General features: G+C 41.1%; 1 protein-coding gene across 1 annotated transcript in view; it reads left to right on the top strand.

The window, feature by feature from the left end:
- The window catches only part of GALC (galactosylceramidase), a 47,048-nt gene extending 24,330 nt beyond the window's left edge, over positions 1 to 22,718 (top strand). Inside the window, exons 9-17 of the mRNA XM_036275702.1 lie at positions 208 to 332; positions 1,570 to 1,697; positions 5,728 to 5,817; positions 6,679 to 6,765; positions 8,922 to 9,072; positions 11,773 to 11,953; positions 15,277 to 15,440; positions 16,655 to 16,731; positions 21,962 to 22,718. Coding sequence (XP_036131595.1) covers positions 208 to 332; positions 1,570 to 1,697; positions 5,728 to 5,817; positions 6,679 to 6,765; positions 8,922 to 9,072; positions 11,773 to 11,953; positions 15,277 to 15,440; positions 16,655 to 16,731; positions 21,962 to 22,108 — 1,150 coding nt within the window. The 3' untranslated portion in view covers positions 22,109 to 22,718. The remainder of the gene's footprint in view (positions 1 to 207; positions 333 to 1,569; positions 1,698 to 5,727; positions 5,818 to 6,678; positions 6,766 to 8,921; positions 9,073 to 11,772; positions 11,954 to 15,276; positions 15,441 to 16,654; positions 16,732 to 21,961) is intronic.
- Positions 22,719 to 23,206: the final 488 nt, after the last annotated feature.

Raw genomic sequence — 23,206 nt, 5'->3', positions numbered from 1 at the left:
TCACCATTAATAATATTTAGATGCATCCAACAGTGGATATTGTGGAAAATGTATATGAACATTTTCATGTTTTGGGTGGTCATTTTTCATTATTTACCTATATTTATATAAATTATGTGTAGGTCTTTTTACTATGTAGGCTTCTAGACAGTTACATTTTTGTCACAAGCCGTTCTGTGTTTCTCCTTTATCAAACAAATCTCTCAGAACAATCGCTTGGAATTTGGTGGCCAGTTACTATGAACAGTTGCCATACGGACGCAGCGGCCTGATGACTGCTCAGGAGCCCTGGAGCGGGCACTATGTGGTAGAGTCTCCTGTCTGGGTATCAGGTACCTCCCATTCCACCTCTCGCTCCCTAGATTTTGTTCTAAGAGACAAAGCAGAAAATACTTAGAGGGGATTGTCCGGGAGGGCAGAAAATTCCCCCCAGTTTACAAGACAGATTATCAGGAGGAAAAAACAATCAAATTTAAGTTTGTTCATGTGGAGGCCTCACAGATGGGACCTAAGACGTGATCAGAACAGGCTGTTGATACACCTTGTAGACAAAGAGCGCATTTGGGAAGAACTGCCAAGACAACACAAATGCTTAATTAGTGAAGAAACGAAGCAGTTTCCGAACACAGCTTTCTCCGCTCTGACTTTCCAACCTCTGGCAGCAGGGTGCTGCCTGCCTCCTGGTGCAATTGGGGGAATAGAGAGGAGAATCAGAGTGTCCTTCTTGCACTGCTGTTTCTCAAGGAACTTTAATTAAAAATAACTGTTATGCTACTTTGGCTTTTTTCCTGGTTGATTAACTCCTTAGGTGCTGAAATTGGTGTTTTTGGATGTGGAGTCAGAACGTAGAGTGTTGCTCGGCACATTTTCAGGGTCAGCATTGGAGGTGCCCAATAAATATATATTGTGGAAATAAACTTGTTTGAAACCATAAAACTCAGTTTTTGAAATGCATTATTAACCTTTCAAACTTTATTTATTTTTTTATCCTCACCCGAGGACATTCTTCCATATTTTGTTCAGATAGAGTGGGAGGGAGAGAGAGAGAGAGAAACATCAATGTGAAAGGGACACATTGAGTGGCTGCCACCTGCACAACCCAACCAGGGCCCGGGACAAACTGCAACCAAGGTACATGCCCTTAGTGGGAACTGAACCCGGGTCTCTCTGGACCGCAGGCCAACGCTCTAACTGCTGAGCCAAACTGGCCAGGGCTAAACCTTATTTTTGTAGTTATATTAAGATGGGTCAAATAGAGGTGAACAGAGGTTGGGAAGGGATCATTTAATTTTACTCTTAGAAAAAAACAATGAATATTCTTGAAATGACAGAGTATGGTTCATTTATTTTTACTAGTCAGTCTAAGAATTTTCCCACAATTGTACCATTTAACTGGACTAATTATTCCAAAGTTGCAACATGGGAATTGGCAAGTATTTTCTTCCAAAATAAAAAATAGCTTGTTAGACTTAAGCAGACACAAATCAGCAGACAGATTTTTTGTTGTTTATAAGAATCCCTATTATTACCGTTTTTATCTTATTTGAGTCTTTCTCTGCTTTTCTGTAGCTCATACTACTCAGTTTACTCAACCAGGTTGGTATTACCTGAAGACAGTTGGCCATTTAGAGAGAGGAGGAAGCTACGTAGCTCTGACTGATGGCTTAGGTAACCTTACCATCATCATTGAAACCATGGTAAGTCTTTGTTGTTGTTGTTCTTTGTTGTTGTTTGGGGGTGGAGGGGTTAACTCACTTGTTTTTTTTTAGAGCAGCTTTTGAAGATTATACATATAATGAATAATACGTGGGGGAGGAAGAAAAATTTTTTTATACCCTTTTAGGTTCAGTAGCTGGGGCTCTACAAATTAAACTGACAAAGGACAGAATAGCCTGAGAAAACAGAATTTATTTGTGAATACAATGCATATATGTGTGAGAGCAACTCTGAATACCTCAAAGAGGTGGTTAGAATTTGGGTTTATATGCCTAGCTTAGTACCTAATAGAGGAAGGAGAAAGGGAACATTTGGGGAAATACACAACTTTTGGGAAAGATACATGGGTTTTTAGGAGAACAAACAGGAGATGAGAAAGTCTGTGATAGTGTTTGACTGTACTGGGTCTTGCCCTCTCCTTCAGGGCCATAAAACTCCCCTAGAGATTTGGGGTAGGTTTTTATTCCCATTCCTTCTTTCTGGGGGTAAATCCACACTGAAAAGGAATTTTATGGTAGCCTTATTTCCCAGAAGTTGATGCTTAGTTAAATAAGGGAAGCTCATAGAAGACTTTTTTCCCCCCGTATCTTTTGAGTCTCAAATATCTTCAACTTAAAGTAATCTTTATACCAAAGTGGCATATTTTGGGGTGGCATATTTCTGATCCCCTTCAAGCACATACTTAAAGTTTATAAGTTTTAACATGTATAAGCCCAATAAACCATCATCACAACCAAGATAGTGAACGTGTATCCATCACCCACCCAAGAGTTCTCATGTCCCTGTATAAATAATCCCTCTGTCCTGCTCCTTACCATACATTGTGATTTCCCTGGCCATTGCTTTATGTCACTAAGGAATTGTTTGCATTTTCTTCAGTCATGCAGTATACATTGTCCCTCGCCACTTCGCGCTTTGACTTTCACAGTTTCACTCTATCGCAGTTTTTTCAAACACTATACTATATAAACAAAAAATCCTACTTCATGCAAATTCATTTATAGCGGTAGAGTCTGGAACTGATTAATGACGATAAACGAGGGCTGACTGTATACTGTTTTTTGTCTTGCTGCTTTCACTCAGTATCCATGTTGTGTGATTCCTTTAATTGCTGAGTAGTATTCCATTGTAGGGACATACCACAGTTCATTTACCCATTCACCTGTTGATGGACATTTGGTAGTAGATTCTACTTTTAGGCTATGAACATTTGTGTACAAATTTCACGTGGATATATATTTCTTTGCTCTTGGTTGAATACATGGAGTAATATGATATATTTATGCTTAACTTTTTAGGAAACTGCCAAACTATTCTCCAAAGTGATTGTACCATTCATTCATTCATTCATTCATTTATTTATTTATTTTCCTCACCTGAGGATATTTTTCTATTTATCTTCAGATGGAGAGGGAGGGAAGGAGGGAAAGAGAGAAAGAAACATTGATGTGAGAGAGACACATCGATTGGCTGCTTCCCGCACAAACTTGACCAGGGCCGGAGACCAAACTGCAACCAAACCTATGATGCTCTAACCGCTGAGCCAAACCAGCCAGGGCAGTGACTGTACCATTTAAAATTCCTATCAGTGGCATAAGAGTTCTGGTTTTTCTTTATTATTGCTAACACTTGGTGGGATCAGTTTTTAAAATTTTAGTTATTAATAGGTGTGTTTTGGTATCTCATTTTGTTTTTGGTTGCATTCCCCCAGTGACTGATGATGATGAGCTTTTTGTGTGCTTCTTTGTTATTCAGTAATCTTTGGTGAAGTGTCTGTTCAAACAATCCTGCATTTCATTGGGTTGGTTTTTTATTGTTGAGTTTTGAGAGTTCTTTATACATTATCACTACAAGTCCTTTACAGATAAGTGCTCTGTAAAGGTTTTCTCCCAGTCTGTAGCCTCTCTTTTCCCTTGTTAACAGTGTCTTGGGAAAAGCAGGAGATTTTAATCTTTATGAAGTTCAATTTATCTATTTATACTTTAATGAAATATACTCTTGGTGCAGGGGTCAGTGCTCAACCACTGAGCCACACCAGCTGGGCTCAATATCTATTTTTTAAAAACCTGCTCAGCCTGGTTAGTAATATAAGTTTTTGTGTAACAATCTTGTTTTTTGGAACCTTGCTAAACTTACATATAGTTCTAGTAGCTTTTCCGTGGATTCCATTGGACTTTCTTTGTAGATGATCTGAAAATAAAAATAATTTTACATCTTTATTCCAATTTGGATATCTTTAGTTTCTTTTCCGCCTGATTGGACTTACTAGACTCTTCAGTACGATATTGAATTGAGTAGAGAGATCAGCTTTTCCTGTCTTGTTCCTGATCATAGGAGGAAAGCATTGAGTCTTAACATTAAGTACTATGTTTTCCATGCCCACCATTTATGAGGGTGACGTTCCCGTCTTTATGAATAATGCTGAGATTATATTTGTGTATAACTTTTTCTATGGACATGTGTTTTCATTTTTCTTGGGAATATAGGTAAGAGTGAAATCACAGGGTTAATATTTGAAGTTTATCAATTTTATTGATCTTCTCAAAGAATGCAAAGAATGAGCTTTTGGTTTTTTAATTATTCTTTTTTGTTTTCATTGGGTTTTGTTTAATTGATTTCTCCTTTGATTTTTTTTTTAACCTCACCTGAGGATATTTTTCTATTTATCATCAGATAGAGTGGAAGGGAGAGAGAGGGAGCGGAAGAGGGAGAGGGAGAGAAAAAGGGAGAGAGAGAGAAAGAGGGAGAGAGACAGAGACAGAGACAGAGACTAGGGTCAGGGACGAACCATAACCGAGGTACGTGCCCTTGACTGGAATCGAACTCTTGACTCATTGGTCCGTGGGCCGAAGCTCTAACCGCTGCTCAGCCAGGGTTCTGCTATGATTTTTATTATTTTCTTTCTTCTGCTTATTTTGTTCCTCTTTTCCTAGTATCTTAAGGTGGAAGCTGAAGTCTCAAATCCTTTCTTCTTTTCTAATCTAGGTGTTCAGTGCTGTACATTTTCTTCTAAGTACTACTTTAGGAACATCTCACAAACCTTGATGTGTTGTATTTTCATGGAGCTCAAAATTTTTTTTTATTTTTCCATTTTTATGTTTATATTCTTCTGAGCTATGGATTATTTGGAAATTTGTTATTTTGTTTTCAAACATTTAGAAAATTTCCAGAGGTTCTTCTGTTATTCTTTTCTGACTTAGTTCTGTGGTAGAGAATGCACTTTCTGAATTTCATGTGACCTGAACCTTTCTGAATTTACGAAGACGTCTTTCACCGGCAGGAACGTGCTATGCCTTGGCAATGCTCTCTGTGCGCTGGGAAGGGACGCGCCTTCTCCGGGCGCTGGAGAAGTGATCTGTCGCTGTCAGTCCAGGCACGATACTCGGCCGTGTTCAGATGGCCTGCATCCTTGTGGTTTTCTGTCTAGTTGTGTATCAGTTAGTGAGGAAAGAGTATTGAAATCTCCAATAATAATTGTCCATAAACCTGGCCCAGAACCCTGTGTCTGTGACTGTTGAATCCCCTCAAGTAGGGACCATGTCTCGTACTTCGTGACATCTGAGCCCATATAGTGACTGTTTAGTGAAAAAGGATGTTGACAACGTGAGAATTGTTTGTTAAATGTATTTAGCTGACCTTAGGTGTGTATTTGAAGGTTATATTTAGTTGAGATGCCTTTTCAGTAAAAACCTCCCAAGCATTTGCTCTTTTGAAGTATTTTACTTGGAAAATAGTTATAACAACAATTAATGTGTGTGCTGTAAAATCACTGGAATTTGGCTGTGAATTCAAAGTTTGATTCTGTCAAAATGCCAGTGAGCTTCACTTTGACTAGTCAGACGCATTCAATAAAGGTTATGTTAGAAAAATGTCTTTAAACATTTAAAATAAACTCACAGCTGTCACCTAACGTTCACAATTTCTGTTAATCTTTGGGCATTACATGTTTGATTTGTTTCCCAAGATGGCATGCACATCATTTGGATAACCTATGTGATTTTTTCTCCTCAGAGCCATAAACACTCTAAGTGTATACGGCCGCTGCTTCCTTACTTCAACGTGTCCCACCAGTTTGCCACCTTCACCCTTCAGGGTTCTTTTGTAAGTAAATACATGGGCCTTTTATTTTGGTTCTGATTTTGAGAATTTATATATTTTATCACAGGCTAGCAATTCTTAAGTGAAGTCCTATATTGCAGTTAGAAGACAACTATTGTCCCATTAGCATCTTAAAGAAAAATAGTTGTGTAATAATGTTACTGGTTGCCACCCATGTTCTTGTGGGTGAGAAAAATCATTTAAAATAACGTGTTCTTTTTTTCTTTGCAATAAAGTTTACTAAAATTTTTTTAAAAAGTTTTTGTATGAGTGGACAAATGCCGTGATGTCTTCTTTCTGCTGACTGTTCTAGTCGAACACTGCAGAAGCCACTCGGAGCTAAACTCCGAGCTCTGAGGAGCGCTCAGCAAAGGGACTTGCAAGAAAGTCGCTCTTGTAAGTGGGAGCGTCGTAGTCGAGGGAGTTTTCAGGCATTGATCTTTACAGTATTTTGTACAAAACAAGAAACACCAGATACTAGCTACTCCACCTATTGTTAGATTTGAATACAGACAATACAGCGCCCTTTCTGACTACTGATTGTCTAAGAATTGCTGTTTCATACCCGAACATTCTTAAAATGCCTTCTACACAAGTATAACATTGAGTGTTTTTGAAGCCACGGCCTTACAATCATTTAACATTTGCCAAAAGTCTATAGATATAGAAGAAATAAAATATTTGCTTGAATAATGCCTTTATATGTTCAAAGTGTTAATATTTAAAATTCGAGGGGGGCCTTTTGGTGGATGGAAAAAGAGTGGGCATGGTCACTGGTTCATTCTTGCTGGTGCTAATGTTGGAAATCCTCACAAAGGGTATGATGAACCACTCAGCTGTGCTTTCTGTGTGTTTTCTCCCCAGAGTGAAATACCAGAGCTACAGGTGTGGTACACCAGACTTGGAAAATCATCTGAGACATTTCTTTTTAAACAACTGGATTCTCTATGGGTAGTTTTAAAATAAATTCCTATATTCTGAACAGTAGAAGGGAACAGAGATTGGATTAATTAATTAAGAATTTTTAATTTTATAGTTGATTTTATAGCTGAAGCCTAATAGAGATAAAGTTACCCCCAATTGTTCGTTCTCTCTCTCTCTCTCTCTTTCTTTCTTTCTTTCTTTCTTTCTTTCTTTCTTTCTTTCTTTCTTTCTTTCTTTCTTTTCTTTCTTTCTTTCTTTCTTTCTTTCTTTCTTTCTTTCTTTCTTTCTTTCTTTCTCCTCTTGAAGGCAGTTTGTGTTTCATAGGTGTGTTTGTTTTTCTAGATATTTAGTTGTCTTGGTGAATGGCACCACCATCACTTGGCTGCCCCAGTCAGAAACTTGAGTCTCATTTGAAACTGTCTTTCCCCCTCACACTCTGTACACCTCCGGTGATCAGGAGTGTGGATTCTGTCCTGCTCGCGTTTCTCTTGTCTGTCCTGTTTCCCCACCCCCGCTGCTCCTGCTCGGTTCAGCTCCTTTCTCTTGCCCCACCCCCAGTCTGACTCTCCAGGCCCATCACTGCTGCCAGAGTGATGTGTCTCAAATGCAGATCTGATTGTTTAAATCTCTTTCCCAAAGTGCCTCAGTGATTTTCCCTGTAAGCTCCTGTCCCTTTGTGTAGCCTGTGACGCTCGCTGTCACCTCAAGAGGGGAAAGACTGCTTTCCTTCTAGATGCATGTCCTCTTACACTGGCCTCACGGGTTGAGCCTTCTGCATTTCCAGAGCATGGCATGCCAACTGAATCATTTTCGTGACTTAGTACATGCTTTTTCTTCCTTTGAGATGCCTTCCTACATTTCTTTGTCATCCTTCGAGACTCGGCTCCAGTGTCACTTCCTTGGGGGCTGTTCCCGCCAGCCTTAGCTCCTGGCCACCTAGGGATACCTGCGTGGCTAGTTTAACACGTTTCCTCTGCACGGGACACCTTGAGGGCGGGCCCTGCCTTATTCCGCTTTTTATCCCCGGTGCCTACAATAGTGCTAAGTGTACTGTGGTTTCTCAGGAAGTATTTCAAAGAATGGATTGGCCAAACAAGCACGTCGCTTTATCTAATTGACACAAATCTGCTACTTTTTCTGGTAATTATGAAGATCCTGTGAACCCACTAGTCACTCTCAATGACTGAATATTCATTAATATTAAATTCCTGGAAAAAAAGACAGTCTGTATTTTTTTGTACAACAAACTGCTAGAAATAGCATAATAAAAATTTGATTGTCTCCATGGGAAAAACAATATCATTTGGGCTTATTTCTGAATCAGACTATGGTGTTAGATATTTCATAGATCTGACCAACAATTTATTATTAAAGTAAAGATAGAATATAATAAACCCCTTTGGTTCAAAGTAGAAAAAAAGCTGCTCAAATATTATAAAACAGGCATACACCGAATGCCCGCATTAATTGTGCACAGGACTCCAGTGTGTCCAGAGGTCACCCTCTAGCATAGAGCAGGTATGAGAGAGGAGGTGTTTCTCATAGTTCACACACTGGGCTAGGAGCACTTTAGAAATATTATCTCATATAGTCCTCACAGCAGCACTATGAAGTACGTATATTTTTTCCTCATTCTGTAGACGAGGAAATTGTGGCTTAAAGAGATTAAGTTGCTAAGATCATAAATGTGTTATAAACCTAACTTGCTAATTGAAATATGTATTGAACATAGAATGAATTGTTTTTTTTTTCTTAATAGTAAAAGGTTTTCTGGGACTTACACCTGAGTCAATATTCAGAGATTTTATGGATTTTTCTACCTTAGTAAAAAATGAGTAAAGTCCTAAAGGTGTATTGAATATATATAAGCTTTAAGGAGCAGACAGTCTAATGGAAAAGAACAGACTAATAGAAATAGACTATGGGATCATCTAGTCCTCCTTCCCTCCATGTAGTGAAATTCCTTTAAAAATGCTTTCTATAAGGTATAATCTTATAAAACCTTCAAAATACCGTACAAACATTTCTGAGGGCCATGATATGGGGTATGTCCTTTACAAGTGGTTAGGAAGATCTAACAGAAATGAATTTGACTTGTCTTGAAGCTTACTTTGAGAAAAGCTATTTTGCCCAGATGAGATGAACCCAAGCGCCGTGCCTTGACCACGATGCTTCCTTTTTAGCTCCACGACAGCGGTGGCAGTTTCACAGTGGAGCTGCGCGAGGACGAGGTCTTCACACTCACCACTATCACCACCGGGCGCAAAGGCAGCTACCCGGTGCCTCCGGAGTCCCAGCCCTTCCCACGCGTCTATAAGGATGACTTCAATGTCGGTAAGTTTCCTCCTCTACACTCACTGGGTTTCTGTGTTCGGCAGTAGTGGAGAGGTTCCACCTGTCAAAGCAGCTTATGGCAGAACATCTGTGAAAAGTACGTTCATTTAGCTCTAAATCTCCATTTGGTAAACATGACCTAATTTCACCCTAGGACACTTTTTGCATTTATCTTCAGATAGAGCAGGAGGGAGGGAGAGGGGAAGAGAGAGAGAAATGTTGATGTGAGAGAGACACATCTACTGGCTGCCACCCACACAACCCCAACCAGGCCCGGGGACAAACTGTAACTGAGGTACGTGCCTTTAGCGGAGACCGAACCCGGGACTCTCTGGTCTGTAGGCTGATGCTCTAACCACTAAGCAACCGACCAGGGCAAACATGACCTCATTTTTATGTTTATTCAAGGTGAATCTCAACTTGAGGACCCTGTATTTTTCAGTGCCAGCAAAAGCAATGAGGTCATTGTCAGGACGAAAGTTAGGATTCTAACTTGTTTTTGGTGAAACTTAAGAGTTACAACGTCGCTACTTGCCCCACCATCCATTTTTCATGAAAGCCACTGTCCTTTGTGTAGAATCTGTGGCACTTTCGCATCTGTCTTCCCACAGTGCTAGTGGACTGAGTGCTCACGGGCAGTTGTGCTGTCCTTGGTAACCCCCCTCATTGTCCACTCTCGTGTGCCTGGGAGTTTTACATGTGTGCTCTCCTGGTGTTCTGGGAAGATCTGTCCTAACGCTGTTAGAAAAGCTTTTGATTATTGGTAAATTAGGAAAACTATTTGCAAAGTTCAAAGGCATGGTGTCATTATATTCCTAGATCACTCAGTCATCGACAGAAGCTGGTGACTGCTAGGTGTTGTTGCCTGGCATTGTGGACTCACAGATGGGGTCAGTGCTCGGCCCCTGCAGTGTGTAGCTGAGGGGAGAAAGGGCAAGGGAGACCGGGTTTGGAGAGAGACTGAGCCTCCTGTTGCTGCAGGGCTGCTGGTGCCACCGTGCACGGAGACTCCCACCACCCCTGCCCGGTAGTCCCCGCATCGGCTTCTGATTAAAAACATTTTTTTTCTTTATTGATTTTAGAGAGAGTGGAAGGGAAGAGGGAGACAGATAGAAACATTGATGAGAGAGAACATCAATTGGCTCCTCCTGCATGCTCCCCACGGGGACTTGGTCCACAACTTGGGCATGTGCCCTGACCGGGAATCGAACTGGCGACCTCTTGGTGCGTGGGTCGATGCTCAACCACTGAGCCACACTGGCTGGGCCCTGTGTCAGCTTCTTTCCCAGGAAATGAGCCCTGGCTGACTGGGGTACAAGGGTCTTTGGACTGTGACCTGTCCTCTCAATCATTTGCGTAACAGACCACAGTGACCCTCCTTGCACAGCAGAGTGTGGTGCTCTGTTGTCTTGAGGCGCTGGCTGGCCTCAAGCGTCCTAGCAGTCTGGGTCGGCCCCTGGCGGCAGCAGTAGCTCTTTTGCCTGCAGCCTCAAGGCGTCTGTGTGGGAAGCGCCTTGTGACCGGGACCTCTGCACCACAGCCATTTATCCCGTGACTCGAAGACTGAGAGGCAGTTCTGAACTTTCAAACCTGATATGTAATGCTTTATTGGCTGCAAATAAACTGAAATTAAAAACAATAGGCCAGGCTTTACTACTTTATAGGGTTCTTAATATCTCAAATGATGTGGGGAATGGGAAAACGCTTGGACAATCCTGGAGTGAGAAATAGCTGTAAGGTATTACGACTACAATTGCCCTTCTAGAGCCTTCATCATTGTAAGACTGTAATTTAATTTAATAAAACTAGGAAGAAATTGATAGCTTAACACCTATTTTTGCTCCCTTTTAGAAGTGGAAGAAAATACATAATTTCGCAAGTCTGCGTTTGGCATAGTGAGCCTTCTGCAAAGCTCAGCTGACGGCTGTGAGCATGATCTACAGCCTTGCCTGACAGCTACTAGAGATGGCAGAACTGTCTCTTGTTGAGCCCTTGCTGGGGGCTGGCTTATATACACAGTTTATATACATTCTTTCATGTATTCTCTTATCCTCTTCCCCACTTTGAAATGAGGAAATTGGGGAAACAGGGAAGTTAAGCAACTTGCACAGGGGGACAGACTAAGGTAGAATTTGAACCCAGGTCCGCCTTACTCCAGAATTCATGATCTTTCCTCTTAAACAGTTGCATGGATTAAATATGTAAAGTCTGTATGTCAAACTGATCATATTAACATTGAATACTGATGATGTAAAAATCAATATCTCTTTATTAACCTAGATCCTGAACTTTGACTGGTTATGGGTTTCATTTCCTTGTTTAAAAATTTTCAAGTGTTTTATTTTTATTTACTATTATTATTTTTTAATCCTTACCCGAGGACATTTTTGCATTTACCTTCAGATAGAGCAGGAGGGAGAGAGGGAGGAAGAGAGAGAGAGAGAAACATCGATGTGAGAGAGACACATCAACTGGCTGCCACCCACACAACCCCAACCGGGGCTGGGGACAAACTGCAACCAAGGTACGTGCCCTTAGTAGGAAGCGAACCCGGGTCCGTGGGCCGACGCTCTAACTGCTGAGCCAAACTGGCCAGGGCTAAAAATTTTCAAGTATTTTAAAATGTAGCATCAAATCTCAGAGAGAAAATACTCTGTAAAGATTGGATATTAAACAGAGAATTTATTATATTCTGAACAGAGTACCCGGTTTTTAGTGAAGCTCCGAACTTTGCTGATCAGACCGGCGTGTTTGAATACTTCATAAATATGGAAGACCACGGGGAGCATCGCTTCACTCTGCGCCAGGTTCTCAACCAGCGGCCCATCACCTGGGCTGCCGACGCACACAGCGCCATCAGCATCATCGGGGATTACAAATGGTGTGTAATGTGGTATTCTAACTGTATTTTTGACTGAATTTTCCTCTTAAATGCAGTTTAAGAGGAAAGATCAACAATCTTGTAATGTTGTTGGGCACATTCTGAAATGAAGACTTTCCACAGCCCTCCTGATCCAAGAACCTAACAGGTGTGTGATAGTTGTTGAAGATCATGGTGGCCACAGAGTAGCAACTTGTTTGGCTGCGTCAGTTTCCTTCCCTCAAATTTGCCCAGTTTAATAGTGATTATTGCAGTAGCAGATGATTTCAGTATTAAAATTGAGGACTTTTTGCATCCAATAATAATGTAGCATTAATTTACAGACTTTATAATTTGAGTGTGTGTGTTTTGGTTTGTTTTTTGGCTTGTTGATCTGGTGTTGCCACCTGCTGGATTTACACTAAAATTACACCTTTTTAGCCTTAGTAAAAAATCTGTTTACCAGGTGACAGTAGATGGCAATATTAAAAAGCGAAATGAGCCCTGACTATTAAAAAGTGAAATGAGCCCTGACCAGTTTGGCTCAGCGGTTAGAGCATCGGCCTGCGGTCCAGAGAGACCCAGGTTCAGTTCCCGTTAAGGGCGTGTACCTTGGTTGCAGTTGGTCCCCGTCCCTGGTTGGTCGTGTGGTTGGCAGCCACTCGATGTGTCCCTTTCACGTCGATGTTTCTCTCTCTCTGTTCCTCTCTCTCCCTCCCACTCTACCTGAACAAAAAATGGAAAAATGTCCTCGGGTGAGGATTTAAAAAATAAAAATAAAAAATAAAAAGTGAAATGAGCTTTTAGTTGGATAGTGAATTCAACTCTTTTTTTTCTTTTTGTTAATCCTCACTTGAGGATATTTTTCCATTGATTTAGATAGAGTGGAAGGGAAGTGGCGGGGAGAGAGAGAGAGACATCGATGTGAGAGAGACACATCAATTGATTACCTCCTGAATGACCCTAACCGGGGCCAGGGATTGAACCTGCAAACCAGGTACATGCCCTTGACCGGGAATCGAACCCAACACCCTTCGGTCCGTGGCTGACACTCTAACCGCTGAGCCAAACCAGTAGGACTATTCAACTATTTTCTTTAAGCATCTTGTAAAGAGACAAGTTGTATTTATCCTTCAGTTAAAATATAATGAACAACCCAAAATTTCCCTGTTCCCTTTAAGTCAGTTATGGAATTCCAATATACTGACTATTATGCCTGTTTTAGGTTTTTTTCTTTATTTCTATTTTTTCTTTTAGCTAGTATATTTCCACTGTGAAACATAAAACAGAAGCATTCCAGGTTTAGTGATACTAGCTATTAATGCCAGGCCACCAAACAGGCATATCAGTAGTTGAGAAATTGGACAGGGGAGGGAATATAATTCTGAGAAGCACCTTGAATTGTTTATCTGTGGAATGCTGCAGAAAATCTTTATCCCTTCTGTACTGCCTGTCTCCTGTTATAAATCACAGTTCTAGTCCCCAGCTCTGTGTATCTTGAGGAACTGTCAGCTATGCAGAGTTCCTGGAACCTACTGCAGGTGACATTAACACTGTGAGTTCCCACAACCACCTATGGCAGAGGTACCATCCTCCCAGCTTACAGATTGGGAAACTGAGGCCTCGGGGTAAGATTTTCCCATGATTCCACACTGGTAAATTCCAGGACCAGGGAGAGAGGCCAGATCTCTCTGGTTCTGTAGCCTATGCTCTTTGGGCCACACCTCACAGCTTTGTTTTATCATCGTCTTATTCCTAGGAGTCGGAAAGGAACATTAATGCGTGTTCTCTATAGTTCTGTTTTAGTGAATTAGTTCTCAGTGTGCACAGGGCCATTGGTTCGTTGGACTGTGTTTGCAGGAGAAGTTCCTCTCTCGTACTTACACGTAGTAAAGTACCAGCACAGGAATTTAAGGAGACTTCACCAAAGCTCCATCGTGTTAGTAAGCTTTGGTTGGGATCTGAAGATAGTCCCAGAGTCACCTATCGCTACACACATCTGAACTCCGCATCCCTTTGATCAAAGTTGCTTAATGTGTGGGCTGGTTTTCGTTCTCTCAGCACTACTGAGGGATTGTGGCCATGGAAGACTAGACCACAGGTATTTGACTTCATCATCTGTAAAATTGCCCGCAAGTTCTGATGCAGGAATCACTGATTCTGGAACGGGGCGCCGGAGGAAAGAAAAGTTTGGTCTTCTCCCTCTAAACAGAATGATTTCGTGGTGCGGACTGTGTCTGTAGCACTTTCAGACTCTGATGGGCCAGAAAAGCGGTGGGGATGTGAGGAGCATGTTGATCGCTAGTGGGTTCTTGCTGGTGGCAATGTACTGTGGGAGGGCGTCCGGAGAGACCTGGCTTCCGTGGCTTTTCCTGTGAAGTAGCCCTGCTCTGATGACAGGATTAAGCCTGGATGTCCCTTATCGTTGTGCACCTGTTATAGGCGCTTCTTCTTTACCTTTTCGTGTACGTGGTAAAATTCCACTGTGCAAATTTTATTGGTAAGAAGGAACTCCAAGAAGTGTTAAAGCCACATAATTCTAGATCCAGTTTTCCTCCATTTCCAGTGTATAGGGTGTCCCAAAAAATGTATACACAACTTTGAATAATTAGAAAACCAGTGTTTATTAAAATAAATATCATTTTCAAAATGTAATAGAATCTACAGATACCTTGTATACATTTTTGGGGGGTACCCTGTGTTTTGGGGCATTCTTAGTTTTTTTTTCGGTAAATTGTGTTCCACGCCCTCCAGATGATTTCAGTGTGCTCAGATTTGAGAACCCCTGCTGCAGAGTCAGCACAGAGTCGGCTCCGTCCTTGCACAGAAATAATTCTAGATCTGGTCTGGAGTGTTTACGTCTTGTTGGGGTTAAGCCTAAATCTTCGCCCTTGAGCCGTTCATGTTTCCCCAGACTCCTGTCATTGCCCTCACTGCTCATCTTCGCTGGTGAAAGTGTAACAAACCTTTTTGCTTAGACTTGTGTGGAAACTTAGTTTGTATGTATTCTTAGCAAAAGATGGCTTCTTTTATCATGATATAGTCTTAGGACGAGAAGTTGTTTTATTATAGAGAGATGAGAAATATTCTTAAGAAACTTAAAAACAGTCAATGTTATTTTCTATTAGTTCATTAAAAGAGACAATGAAATGACTTGAGTCATGTAAAACTTAAAACCATCACCAGCGAAGACTCTTGAGGCTCATTCCTGCTACAAGCACAGATCTAGCAAATCACAGCCTCGCCTCCACGGGAGATTCGGTAGCATGTGGCTGTGAAATGTCACCTTGTGCTGCCCCTGGGATATCACCATTAGAAGCCTAACCAACAGTTTCCTTCTGCAGGTCCAATATGACTATCAAGTGTGATGTTTACATAGAGACCCCTGAGAAGGGAGGTGTGTTCATTGCCGGAAGAGTAAATAAAGGTGGTATCTTGATTAGAAGTGCCAGAGGAATTTTCTTTTGGATTTTTGCAAACGGAACCTACAAAGTTACAGGTGATCTGGGTAAGTGACTTGCTCTACAGCACACGAGAGGCAACTCAGTAAAGGAGAAAATTGTGCAAACTTTTTCGGGTGTTAGAGAGTTGAGCTGGCTGTCAGGGTGGTATTGGCATAGACTGGGGTGAGGCAGTAGCGGGAGAGAATGCTCAGGAAAAATTGTCAGTAAAAGCACGACGATAATGTGGCCACCGAGCTTGTGGAAATACAAGGAGATGGATATGCTTAAAATGGGGTAGTCCTAGTCCCTAATTTAGTTAATAATTTGAAGACAGCATGCCTTTTCTCATTCGCCTTAACAGCCCTTGTTATATGTAGAATAGTGTTTTATCCAGAATAGGTGCTTAGACTCGGTTCATGTTGAAGTCCATCCAGTTCCTTGGGCGTTGGTATACACACTGCTCTGTTGAAACTAGACCTTATGGTGCTGACTCTTCTTGGTTCTCAGTCTCCTGACTTTCATCTTGTTTTAATAAAAAAAATCTCTCCTACGGTTTGCTGCTCTTTGCCTCTTCCTGAGGTGAAAAGGGCTTCATAAGTGCACTAAAAATAAGAGAGGAAGAGGACATTAGAGTAGAAATTGCATAATCACAGTGTGACTGATTAGAAGGCATCTCACATTTTCCAGTCCAAAGCAGAGAGCCAGAACAGATCGTTGATTTGCCCAAGGTCTCAAAATGAGTTGGCGTCAGGATTGGGACTGAGAATTTAAATCTCTGTCTTCAGTCCCCACTGCCCTATCTTTTCAACTGGCCCCTTGGCATCTCATCCTGGGTTTTTCTCAGGCCCTGAAATATAACACATCCCCAAATTAATGAATTATTTTCTCTCTCTAATTCTCAGTGAATGCTGTTACTCTGTCATCAGTTACCCAGCTGGAAATCTTATGGGAGTCTTATTCTCCTCCTTATGCTCCGTAGACAGTTCAGTCAGGGGCAGGTACATACTGCAGTTATAGAAGCTGATGCATGATACCACAGTTGGTTTGTGAGTCTATTTCTCTGCTTCTCCTGTGAGCTCTCATATGGTATGTGGTCTAGAGTGGGATCTCAATGTGTGCATGTTGGTTGCATGCCTGAATGAAAGGTGTTTTGTTTTAAATCAGTTGTAGATCTCAAAATGTAGATCTTTATTGAGGTCGACCTTACCGCACAGATGCCACCCGAGAGCCCACAGTGAGTGCTGTGATCTGTGATTTAGATGACCTTTTTGTGTTACAGCGGGATGGCTCATCTATGCTGTAGGGCAAGTTGACGTTACCGTGAAGGAATGGTATACACTCACTTTAACTGTCGAGGTAAGTATTGTTATCAGAATGCCTGCAGGTAAGATGTCTTCCCTTGTCTCTTTCTAGCATCCTCTGTTAACAGATGAGAAGGGGGTAGTGTGACAATAATGGAAATAGGCAGAAAATCTGCCAGGATACCAGCAAACCACCACTTCTAGAATGAGAGTATGCGTCAGGGTGAATCCACAGGAGAACCATCAGCTGTTGACTTGATCACCCCAGTAACTGAACTATTTTTTTCAAGTTTACTTGAATGAAGATTATAATGGGAACTTATAGGTATAAGCAAAGTCACACATTTATTTTCAATGATTGAATATAATTTGATTTTTGACTGTCAGCACAATATTTTAGAAGTTGGTGTCTGTGACTATGTTTGTCAGAGAAGATACCAGGTTATTTGTAGTACCATGGGCATCTAAAAATATTTGGTAGTCACTGGCTGATCATGGATGATTGATTGACATGCTTCTAAGAGATGCTGTGTGGAGAAATTCTTCTATATGAATATATTGCTCTCTGCCAACATAGTCCTGGCATTATTTTGTTCAGATTACAATAGAGATTAAAAATGGAATTCATGTAACTTTTTGAACTTGTTCTCTTTCCTTACCCAACCACCAAAAATGACAGTATTAACTTTTCAGGCAGTATCAATATGCGTTGACCATCATAGTTTATTTAACTATACCACACTTGATGGGCATCACTTTTTCCCCAGTCCCTTCCTTTTTTGGAGCTCTGAGGAAGTAAGGGATGCCTTTACTTGCAGATAGATGGGAGAGAGCCTTTATGTGTCTCTCAGGGTGCACATATTCTATTTTTTGTTTGGGTAGATATTTAGAAGTGGACTTGCATTTTAAATTTTAACAGATACTATTGCTAGCTAAACTGTATTCATTTTTATAGCAGTTATAATAATATTTGGTGTTATCGAGTCTTAAAGATATTTTTTCAAACTAATAGACATGATTTTTATTTCTTTGATAAGTAGGGAGGCACTGTACCTTTTATGTTCATTGGTCATTTGTATTTTCTCTGAAATTACCCACTGAATTCTTTCCTTATTTTCCTATTGTGTTGTCATTTTCTGATGGACTTGTATGAATTTATTATATATTCTGGGTAGTAACCCATTGTCTGTTAAATGTGTTACACATATTTTCTTCTTTTCTCTCATGATTTGTATTTTAATTTTGTTTATGGTATATTTTGTGAATAGAAATGTAAAATTTTGGTATTGTCAAATATTTCACTTTTTCTTTATTTGTTTTATGTTTTATTTAAGGAGGCCTTCCCTTTTCTTTAGGTTAGGAACATTTTCCCCCCTAAGCTAAACAAAGTTTAGGATTCGTTTTATTTTTAGGACTTTAATCCATCTGGAATTTATTTGTGAATCATAATGCTAAGAGCCTGATATATATATATATATATATACACACACACACACACACACACACACACACACACATATATATATATATGACAAATAGATAGCTATCATCATGACTGACCTTTTGCCTATGATTTAAAAGCCACCTTGTGGGCATAGGCTTGTTTCTGAGCATTTCTCTGTTCTTTATATTTCATGGTTTGTCTATTATTATCCAGTATGACACTTTAAATTGCATTAACTTTCTAAACTCTTTGATCACGTGGTTTGCTCCCTTAGTTCCTTTAAAGCTCTTTCCCAACCATCTTGTATAAAATAGCATTCTCTCTTCCCCTGCTTTGTTTTTCCCCAAAGCTCTGATTACCTCCTGACATCCTGCACCCCCGCTGAGAGTCTGTGTGTTGTCCCGGCTTCCTGCACTAGGTGGCGCCCCTGCAGTGACAGGCCTGTCTGTCTCACTCACTGCAGGCTCTCCGGCACCTGGGAGGGCTCCTGGCAAAGGTCAGAGGACTGAGCCGGAGTGGATACCCCATGGGCAAGACCCGCGTTCTTTTCCCAAGTTATCTTTGCTATTCTATATATAATTTTCTTTTTGAATTGTTAAATCATCTTTTCAATACCATGAAAAATGCTGCCAGTATTACACTGAATTTATACATCAATTTGGGCAAACATAACTTTTTTTTAAAAGAATAATGTGTTTCCCCATCAAGAACATGGGAACAAGAACATAGGAACAAGAACATGGGACCAAGAGCAGGCTTCACCTCCCCATTTTTTAAGATCTACTCTGTCCTTTTACTTTTGTAATTCTTATACTTTTCTTATGAGGCTTATTTTTCATAATTTTATACATTTTTTGAATTCATGCGGGGATTTAAAAAATAAGTTTCCTTAATTTTTTTTAGGTACTTTGCATACACAGTAACAAAAAATCAAAGGAGCTTTTGAAAACAGCTGCCTCCTGCCTCCCTCCCCTGTTCCTTTCTCATCCCCAGTCTGGGCTCTGCTTCTCTGATGCAGCCACTCTGCTGATTGCAGCTGTTTCTTCCGCTGTCTCCTTAACACAGTGGGGTTCATTACTTTTACAAATTAGCTCTGGTCTCGCTACTGGGTGGGTGGGGGTTTTGCTGACTTATCCCCCACCCCACCTCCACCAGCCCATTATTGTGTGTTCCGTCGGCTGTGTGTTCTGCTCCTCTCTTGCATCTCAACTCTGCACATTCTCTGAAAGTTCTCCAGCGCTCCAGACTAAAGTAGTCTCTGGACCGCAGGCCGACACTCTAACCGCTGAGCCAAACCGGCCGGGGCTAAAGTAGTCTCTTGGGCACCTGCACCACAGCGACCTGTTTTAATTCTTCACCTGCCACTCATCGTTTAGGTCCTATGGTGTGTGTGTGTGTGTGTGTGTGTGTGCGCGCGCACATGTGTGTGCACGTGTGCATGTGTACTTGTAGGCTCCGAAAAAGCAGGGACCCTGTCTTTCTCATGCATCCTAAATTCCAAGTGCATTAACGCATTTGGCATGCAAATATTTGCTACGTAAACTAAAACAACAAAGCAAAAACAATGTCTTCTATGATGTCTGTTTTTTAGCTAAATTATAGCTAATACGAGGATTTTCTCACTCTAATATTGGCCATTTTTTTTTATTTCTTCTCAGCACATGTTGGGTGCTTTACCCTCAGCACTGTTGTCGTGTTTAGAAAAGGGACTTTGAGGTCTGTTGTGCTCATTTGCAAGTATTTTATATTGCACATCTTCTGTTTGCCCATCCGTAATATGAACACACACCCTTCTGATGAAGACTGAATAGGACAATATATTGAAAGTTTGGTCCAGTCCCTGATGTGTGGGAAGCTGTATTCCCAGAAAAGCACACATAGTAAATGCTTAACAAAAAGGTATCAGATGAAAGAATAAAAACATTTAACCCTAACGCCACCTTACAGAAGTTATCTCCATTTTACGTATAAAAATCCAGAAGCTCAAAAAGGCGAAATAACTTTCTGGAAGCACTGAATGGACCAAGTCAACGTTCTCAGGAGCCGGCGTGTGTGGAACCAGACAGGCCAGCATTCCTGTTACCTCTCTGATACATCCCGAAGTTTCCAGAAAGTTATTTCACCTTTTTGAGCTTCTGGATTTTTATCCGTAAAATGGAGATAACTTCTGTAAGGTGGCGTTAGGGTTAAATGTTTTTATTCTTTCATCTGACATATTTTTGTTAAGCATTTACTATGTGCGCTTTTCTGGGGATACAGCCTCCAGCAAGCCAGACGAGGTCCCTGCTCGCAGAGCCTGTGTTCCGCCAGGGGTTAGCGAGCTCGTCTGCAGAGGGTTGGATGGTAACCATTTGATAGTTGGTGAGCCACGTGGTCTGCCTTGCAGCTACTCAACTCCGCTTTTGTAGTGAGCCATGCACTAGGTAAATGAATGGGTGTAGCTCTGTTCCAGTAAAATTTTATTGATAAAAATAGGTGGCTGGCCTGTAGGCCAGAGTTGGCTGACTCCTGTTCTTAAGACAGTGAACTTGTAGATAAATCAATAAATAAAATTATGAAAAAAAAAAAAAAAAAAAAAGAGGAATGAGGTAAGTAGCTCCCCTGCCCAGATTTTCTAGAGAGAGAGGTCAGGCGAGACCTCCTGGAGTGGGCGATGTGAGCTGAGGGCGCCCTGCGACTGGCCTGATGTGAGGAGCAGCCAGGCCAGGTGGGCTATGCCTGGGGGGTGAGGGGCAGGGGCAAGGAGATGGGGTCCTGTGAGACAGCGGCTGTGCTCACTGTGGTTTGTGTATGTGAGTCCCTTGGCTCAGTGTTAACATTCATCGTTTCCTAAGTGGCAGGAGATGTCCAACAAGCACTTGTAGAGCTGAAGGTAGCTGTGCGTGTGGTAGGGATAGGGGTGTATGTTGACAACTAGGATTCCGTTCCTAGCTCTGCTGGTAAATCTTGACTTTGATATTTTAATCTTAAGTCTGAGTATCTCCATCTGTAAAACGAAAGAACTAAATTGAAGTCCATTGCATTACATCACTTAAAAATAGATTTTAGTTCTTGTCCTCATGCTTTGGCTCTTCAGCTCTTCATCCTTTGAATTTCGCTAGTATGAAATGTTGAGCTGTAATTGTATGCTGTGAATGTGTGCTTACAAATGTGCTGTAATAATGATAATAAGAGCAAGCTAGCATTTTCTCAGTGTGTGCCCGGCGCTTAGCTAAGTGGGAATGACAGCCATGTGAAGAGGACATTGCTTTGTCTTTCTCTGTCAGTGACCAGTAAGTGATTTCCAGGGATCCTTCCCTTCCTACTCGCCCCCCCCAATCATCACTGATAGTGACTATTTTTCTAACGTAAGGGTGGGCTCTTCATATGACTTTGAAGTGATCTTCTGTACATGGGGACAGAAAGGGCTTAACTATATGGACGTTTGGCTCTAGCAGTCATAGCTGAAGGACCGGTGGCGATTGGCCACAGCCTGTGCACATGCAACTGCTTGTAAATAACAAGCGCTTTCGGTTTCAGTGGGCTCCTGTCTAAAGTTTTATAATAATGTGATGAAAAGTTTCACATTTCTGTTGGTTTGACAACATTTTGGTGGAGTCCAAGGAAATACTGAGATATCCCTTGTCTTGGACACTATTTTCATAGGTAGATAAGAATTTCCTCTTGGAAAAGTATTCCTGTTTTTCAAACTTTTATTCTAACTCATGGAATTGCTTTCCCGTAGTAGGTCTTAAGTGAGAAGGGTATTTGCTGCACTTAGTCTGTGGGCCACACATTATTAGGAAACAGAGTTGCGAGAGTTGTTTCATATGTCTCCAGGGGTGCCTCTCCCTCTCCCCAGGGTCGCTTCTCGTCCGGCATGCTGAACGGCAAGTCTCTCTGGTCAGACATCCAGGTGAATTTCCCGAAGAATGGCTGGGCTGCGATTGGGACCTACTCCTTTGAATTTGCACAGTTTGACAACTTTTATGTGGACGCTGCACCCTGATATTCACAGAGCACTGCAGAATGCTCCTTGGAGTTTTATTTCTTTCCTTTGTAAGGGTTTTGGTTCAGAGCCAAAACAATTCTTATTTTGATGGATCGACATATGAGCCTTTGGAAGCTAAAAATAATGAACAGTAAATGAGGAGAAAAGATATTTTTACTTGATCCTGTGGAAGATATTTTTAGAACGAATTTCAAGGGGAGAAACAGGTGAATCTTTCACATCACCTGGTATGTACCCTACAATTCAAACAGTACATTGACCCCATCCTTAGGAGTGCTGTGGGGGGTCCAGACTGTGAAGCCTTGGTGTAAATGCTAAGGCCACTCTCGTCATCTCGTTTGCCAGCGATCATGTAGATGGCAGTAACCTGATCGTATTTATGGGTGCTGATGTGCGTCTCAGTGAACAGATGTCCTTAAGGTAATGCTGCCGTGTAGGAAGCTGAAGAACACTGGAAATGCTGCCTTTGGAAAACCACTTCAGCGTGCTATTCTAAAAAGTATTTCTTATTTTCCTTTTTATGATGATGCTTTTGAGTTATAGATATGATGGGTGGAATGATTTGAAAAATGTCTCATTAATAAACTACCTCTAAAGCAATAATAAATAATAGCAGATTAATTGGGTTCTCTGCATTTTTTTATTCTTTCAGACCTAACTTTTAGTCGTTTAACCCTTATAACTGCCTGTTATAACATTTTCCCAGGTGGCTGGAAGGAAGAAGAAAACCTCTATAACCAATGTTGTAAGTGGGTCTAAAGATGAAATGGAAGCAAATTTTCTTGTCTCATTTCATCGTGCTTTTCATTCTGTCTGCTCTTGCGTCACTGGTAACCGACTAAAAGAGCTACTGTGTTCTCTATGTGCTGCCGTGCAGAAGAAGGGGTCACGGAGCTATTTGCTAGTTTGTATTTGTGTGGTTAGATGCATTTATTTCAGTAAACTACAAATGCACTTATATTTAAGTATGGATAAGCATGTTTGTCATGAAGTATAATTTATATTTAACAATTAGTGTACTTCCTAGAAACATCTCAGTTATTCATGTGGATAAGGTGAATTCTGGAATTCTTTATAATGAAAGTTTAAAGCGAC

The sequence above is a fragment of the Molossus molossus genome, unplaced genomic scaffold, assembly GCF_014108415.1.
Source record: "Molossus molossus isolate mMolMol1 unplaced genomic scaffold, mMolMol1.p scaffold_m16_p_1, whole genome shotgun sequence".
Classification (NCBI taxonomy): Eukaryota; Metazoa; Chordata; class Mammalia; order Chiroptera; family Molossidae; genus Molossus; species Molossus molossus.
The sequence above is the reverse complement of the archived record's forward strand: the minus strand, read 5'-3'. Positions and strand labels throughout refer to the sequence as shown.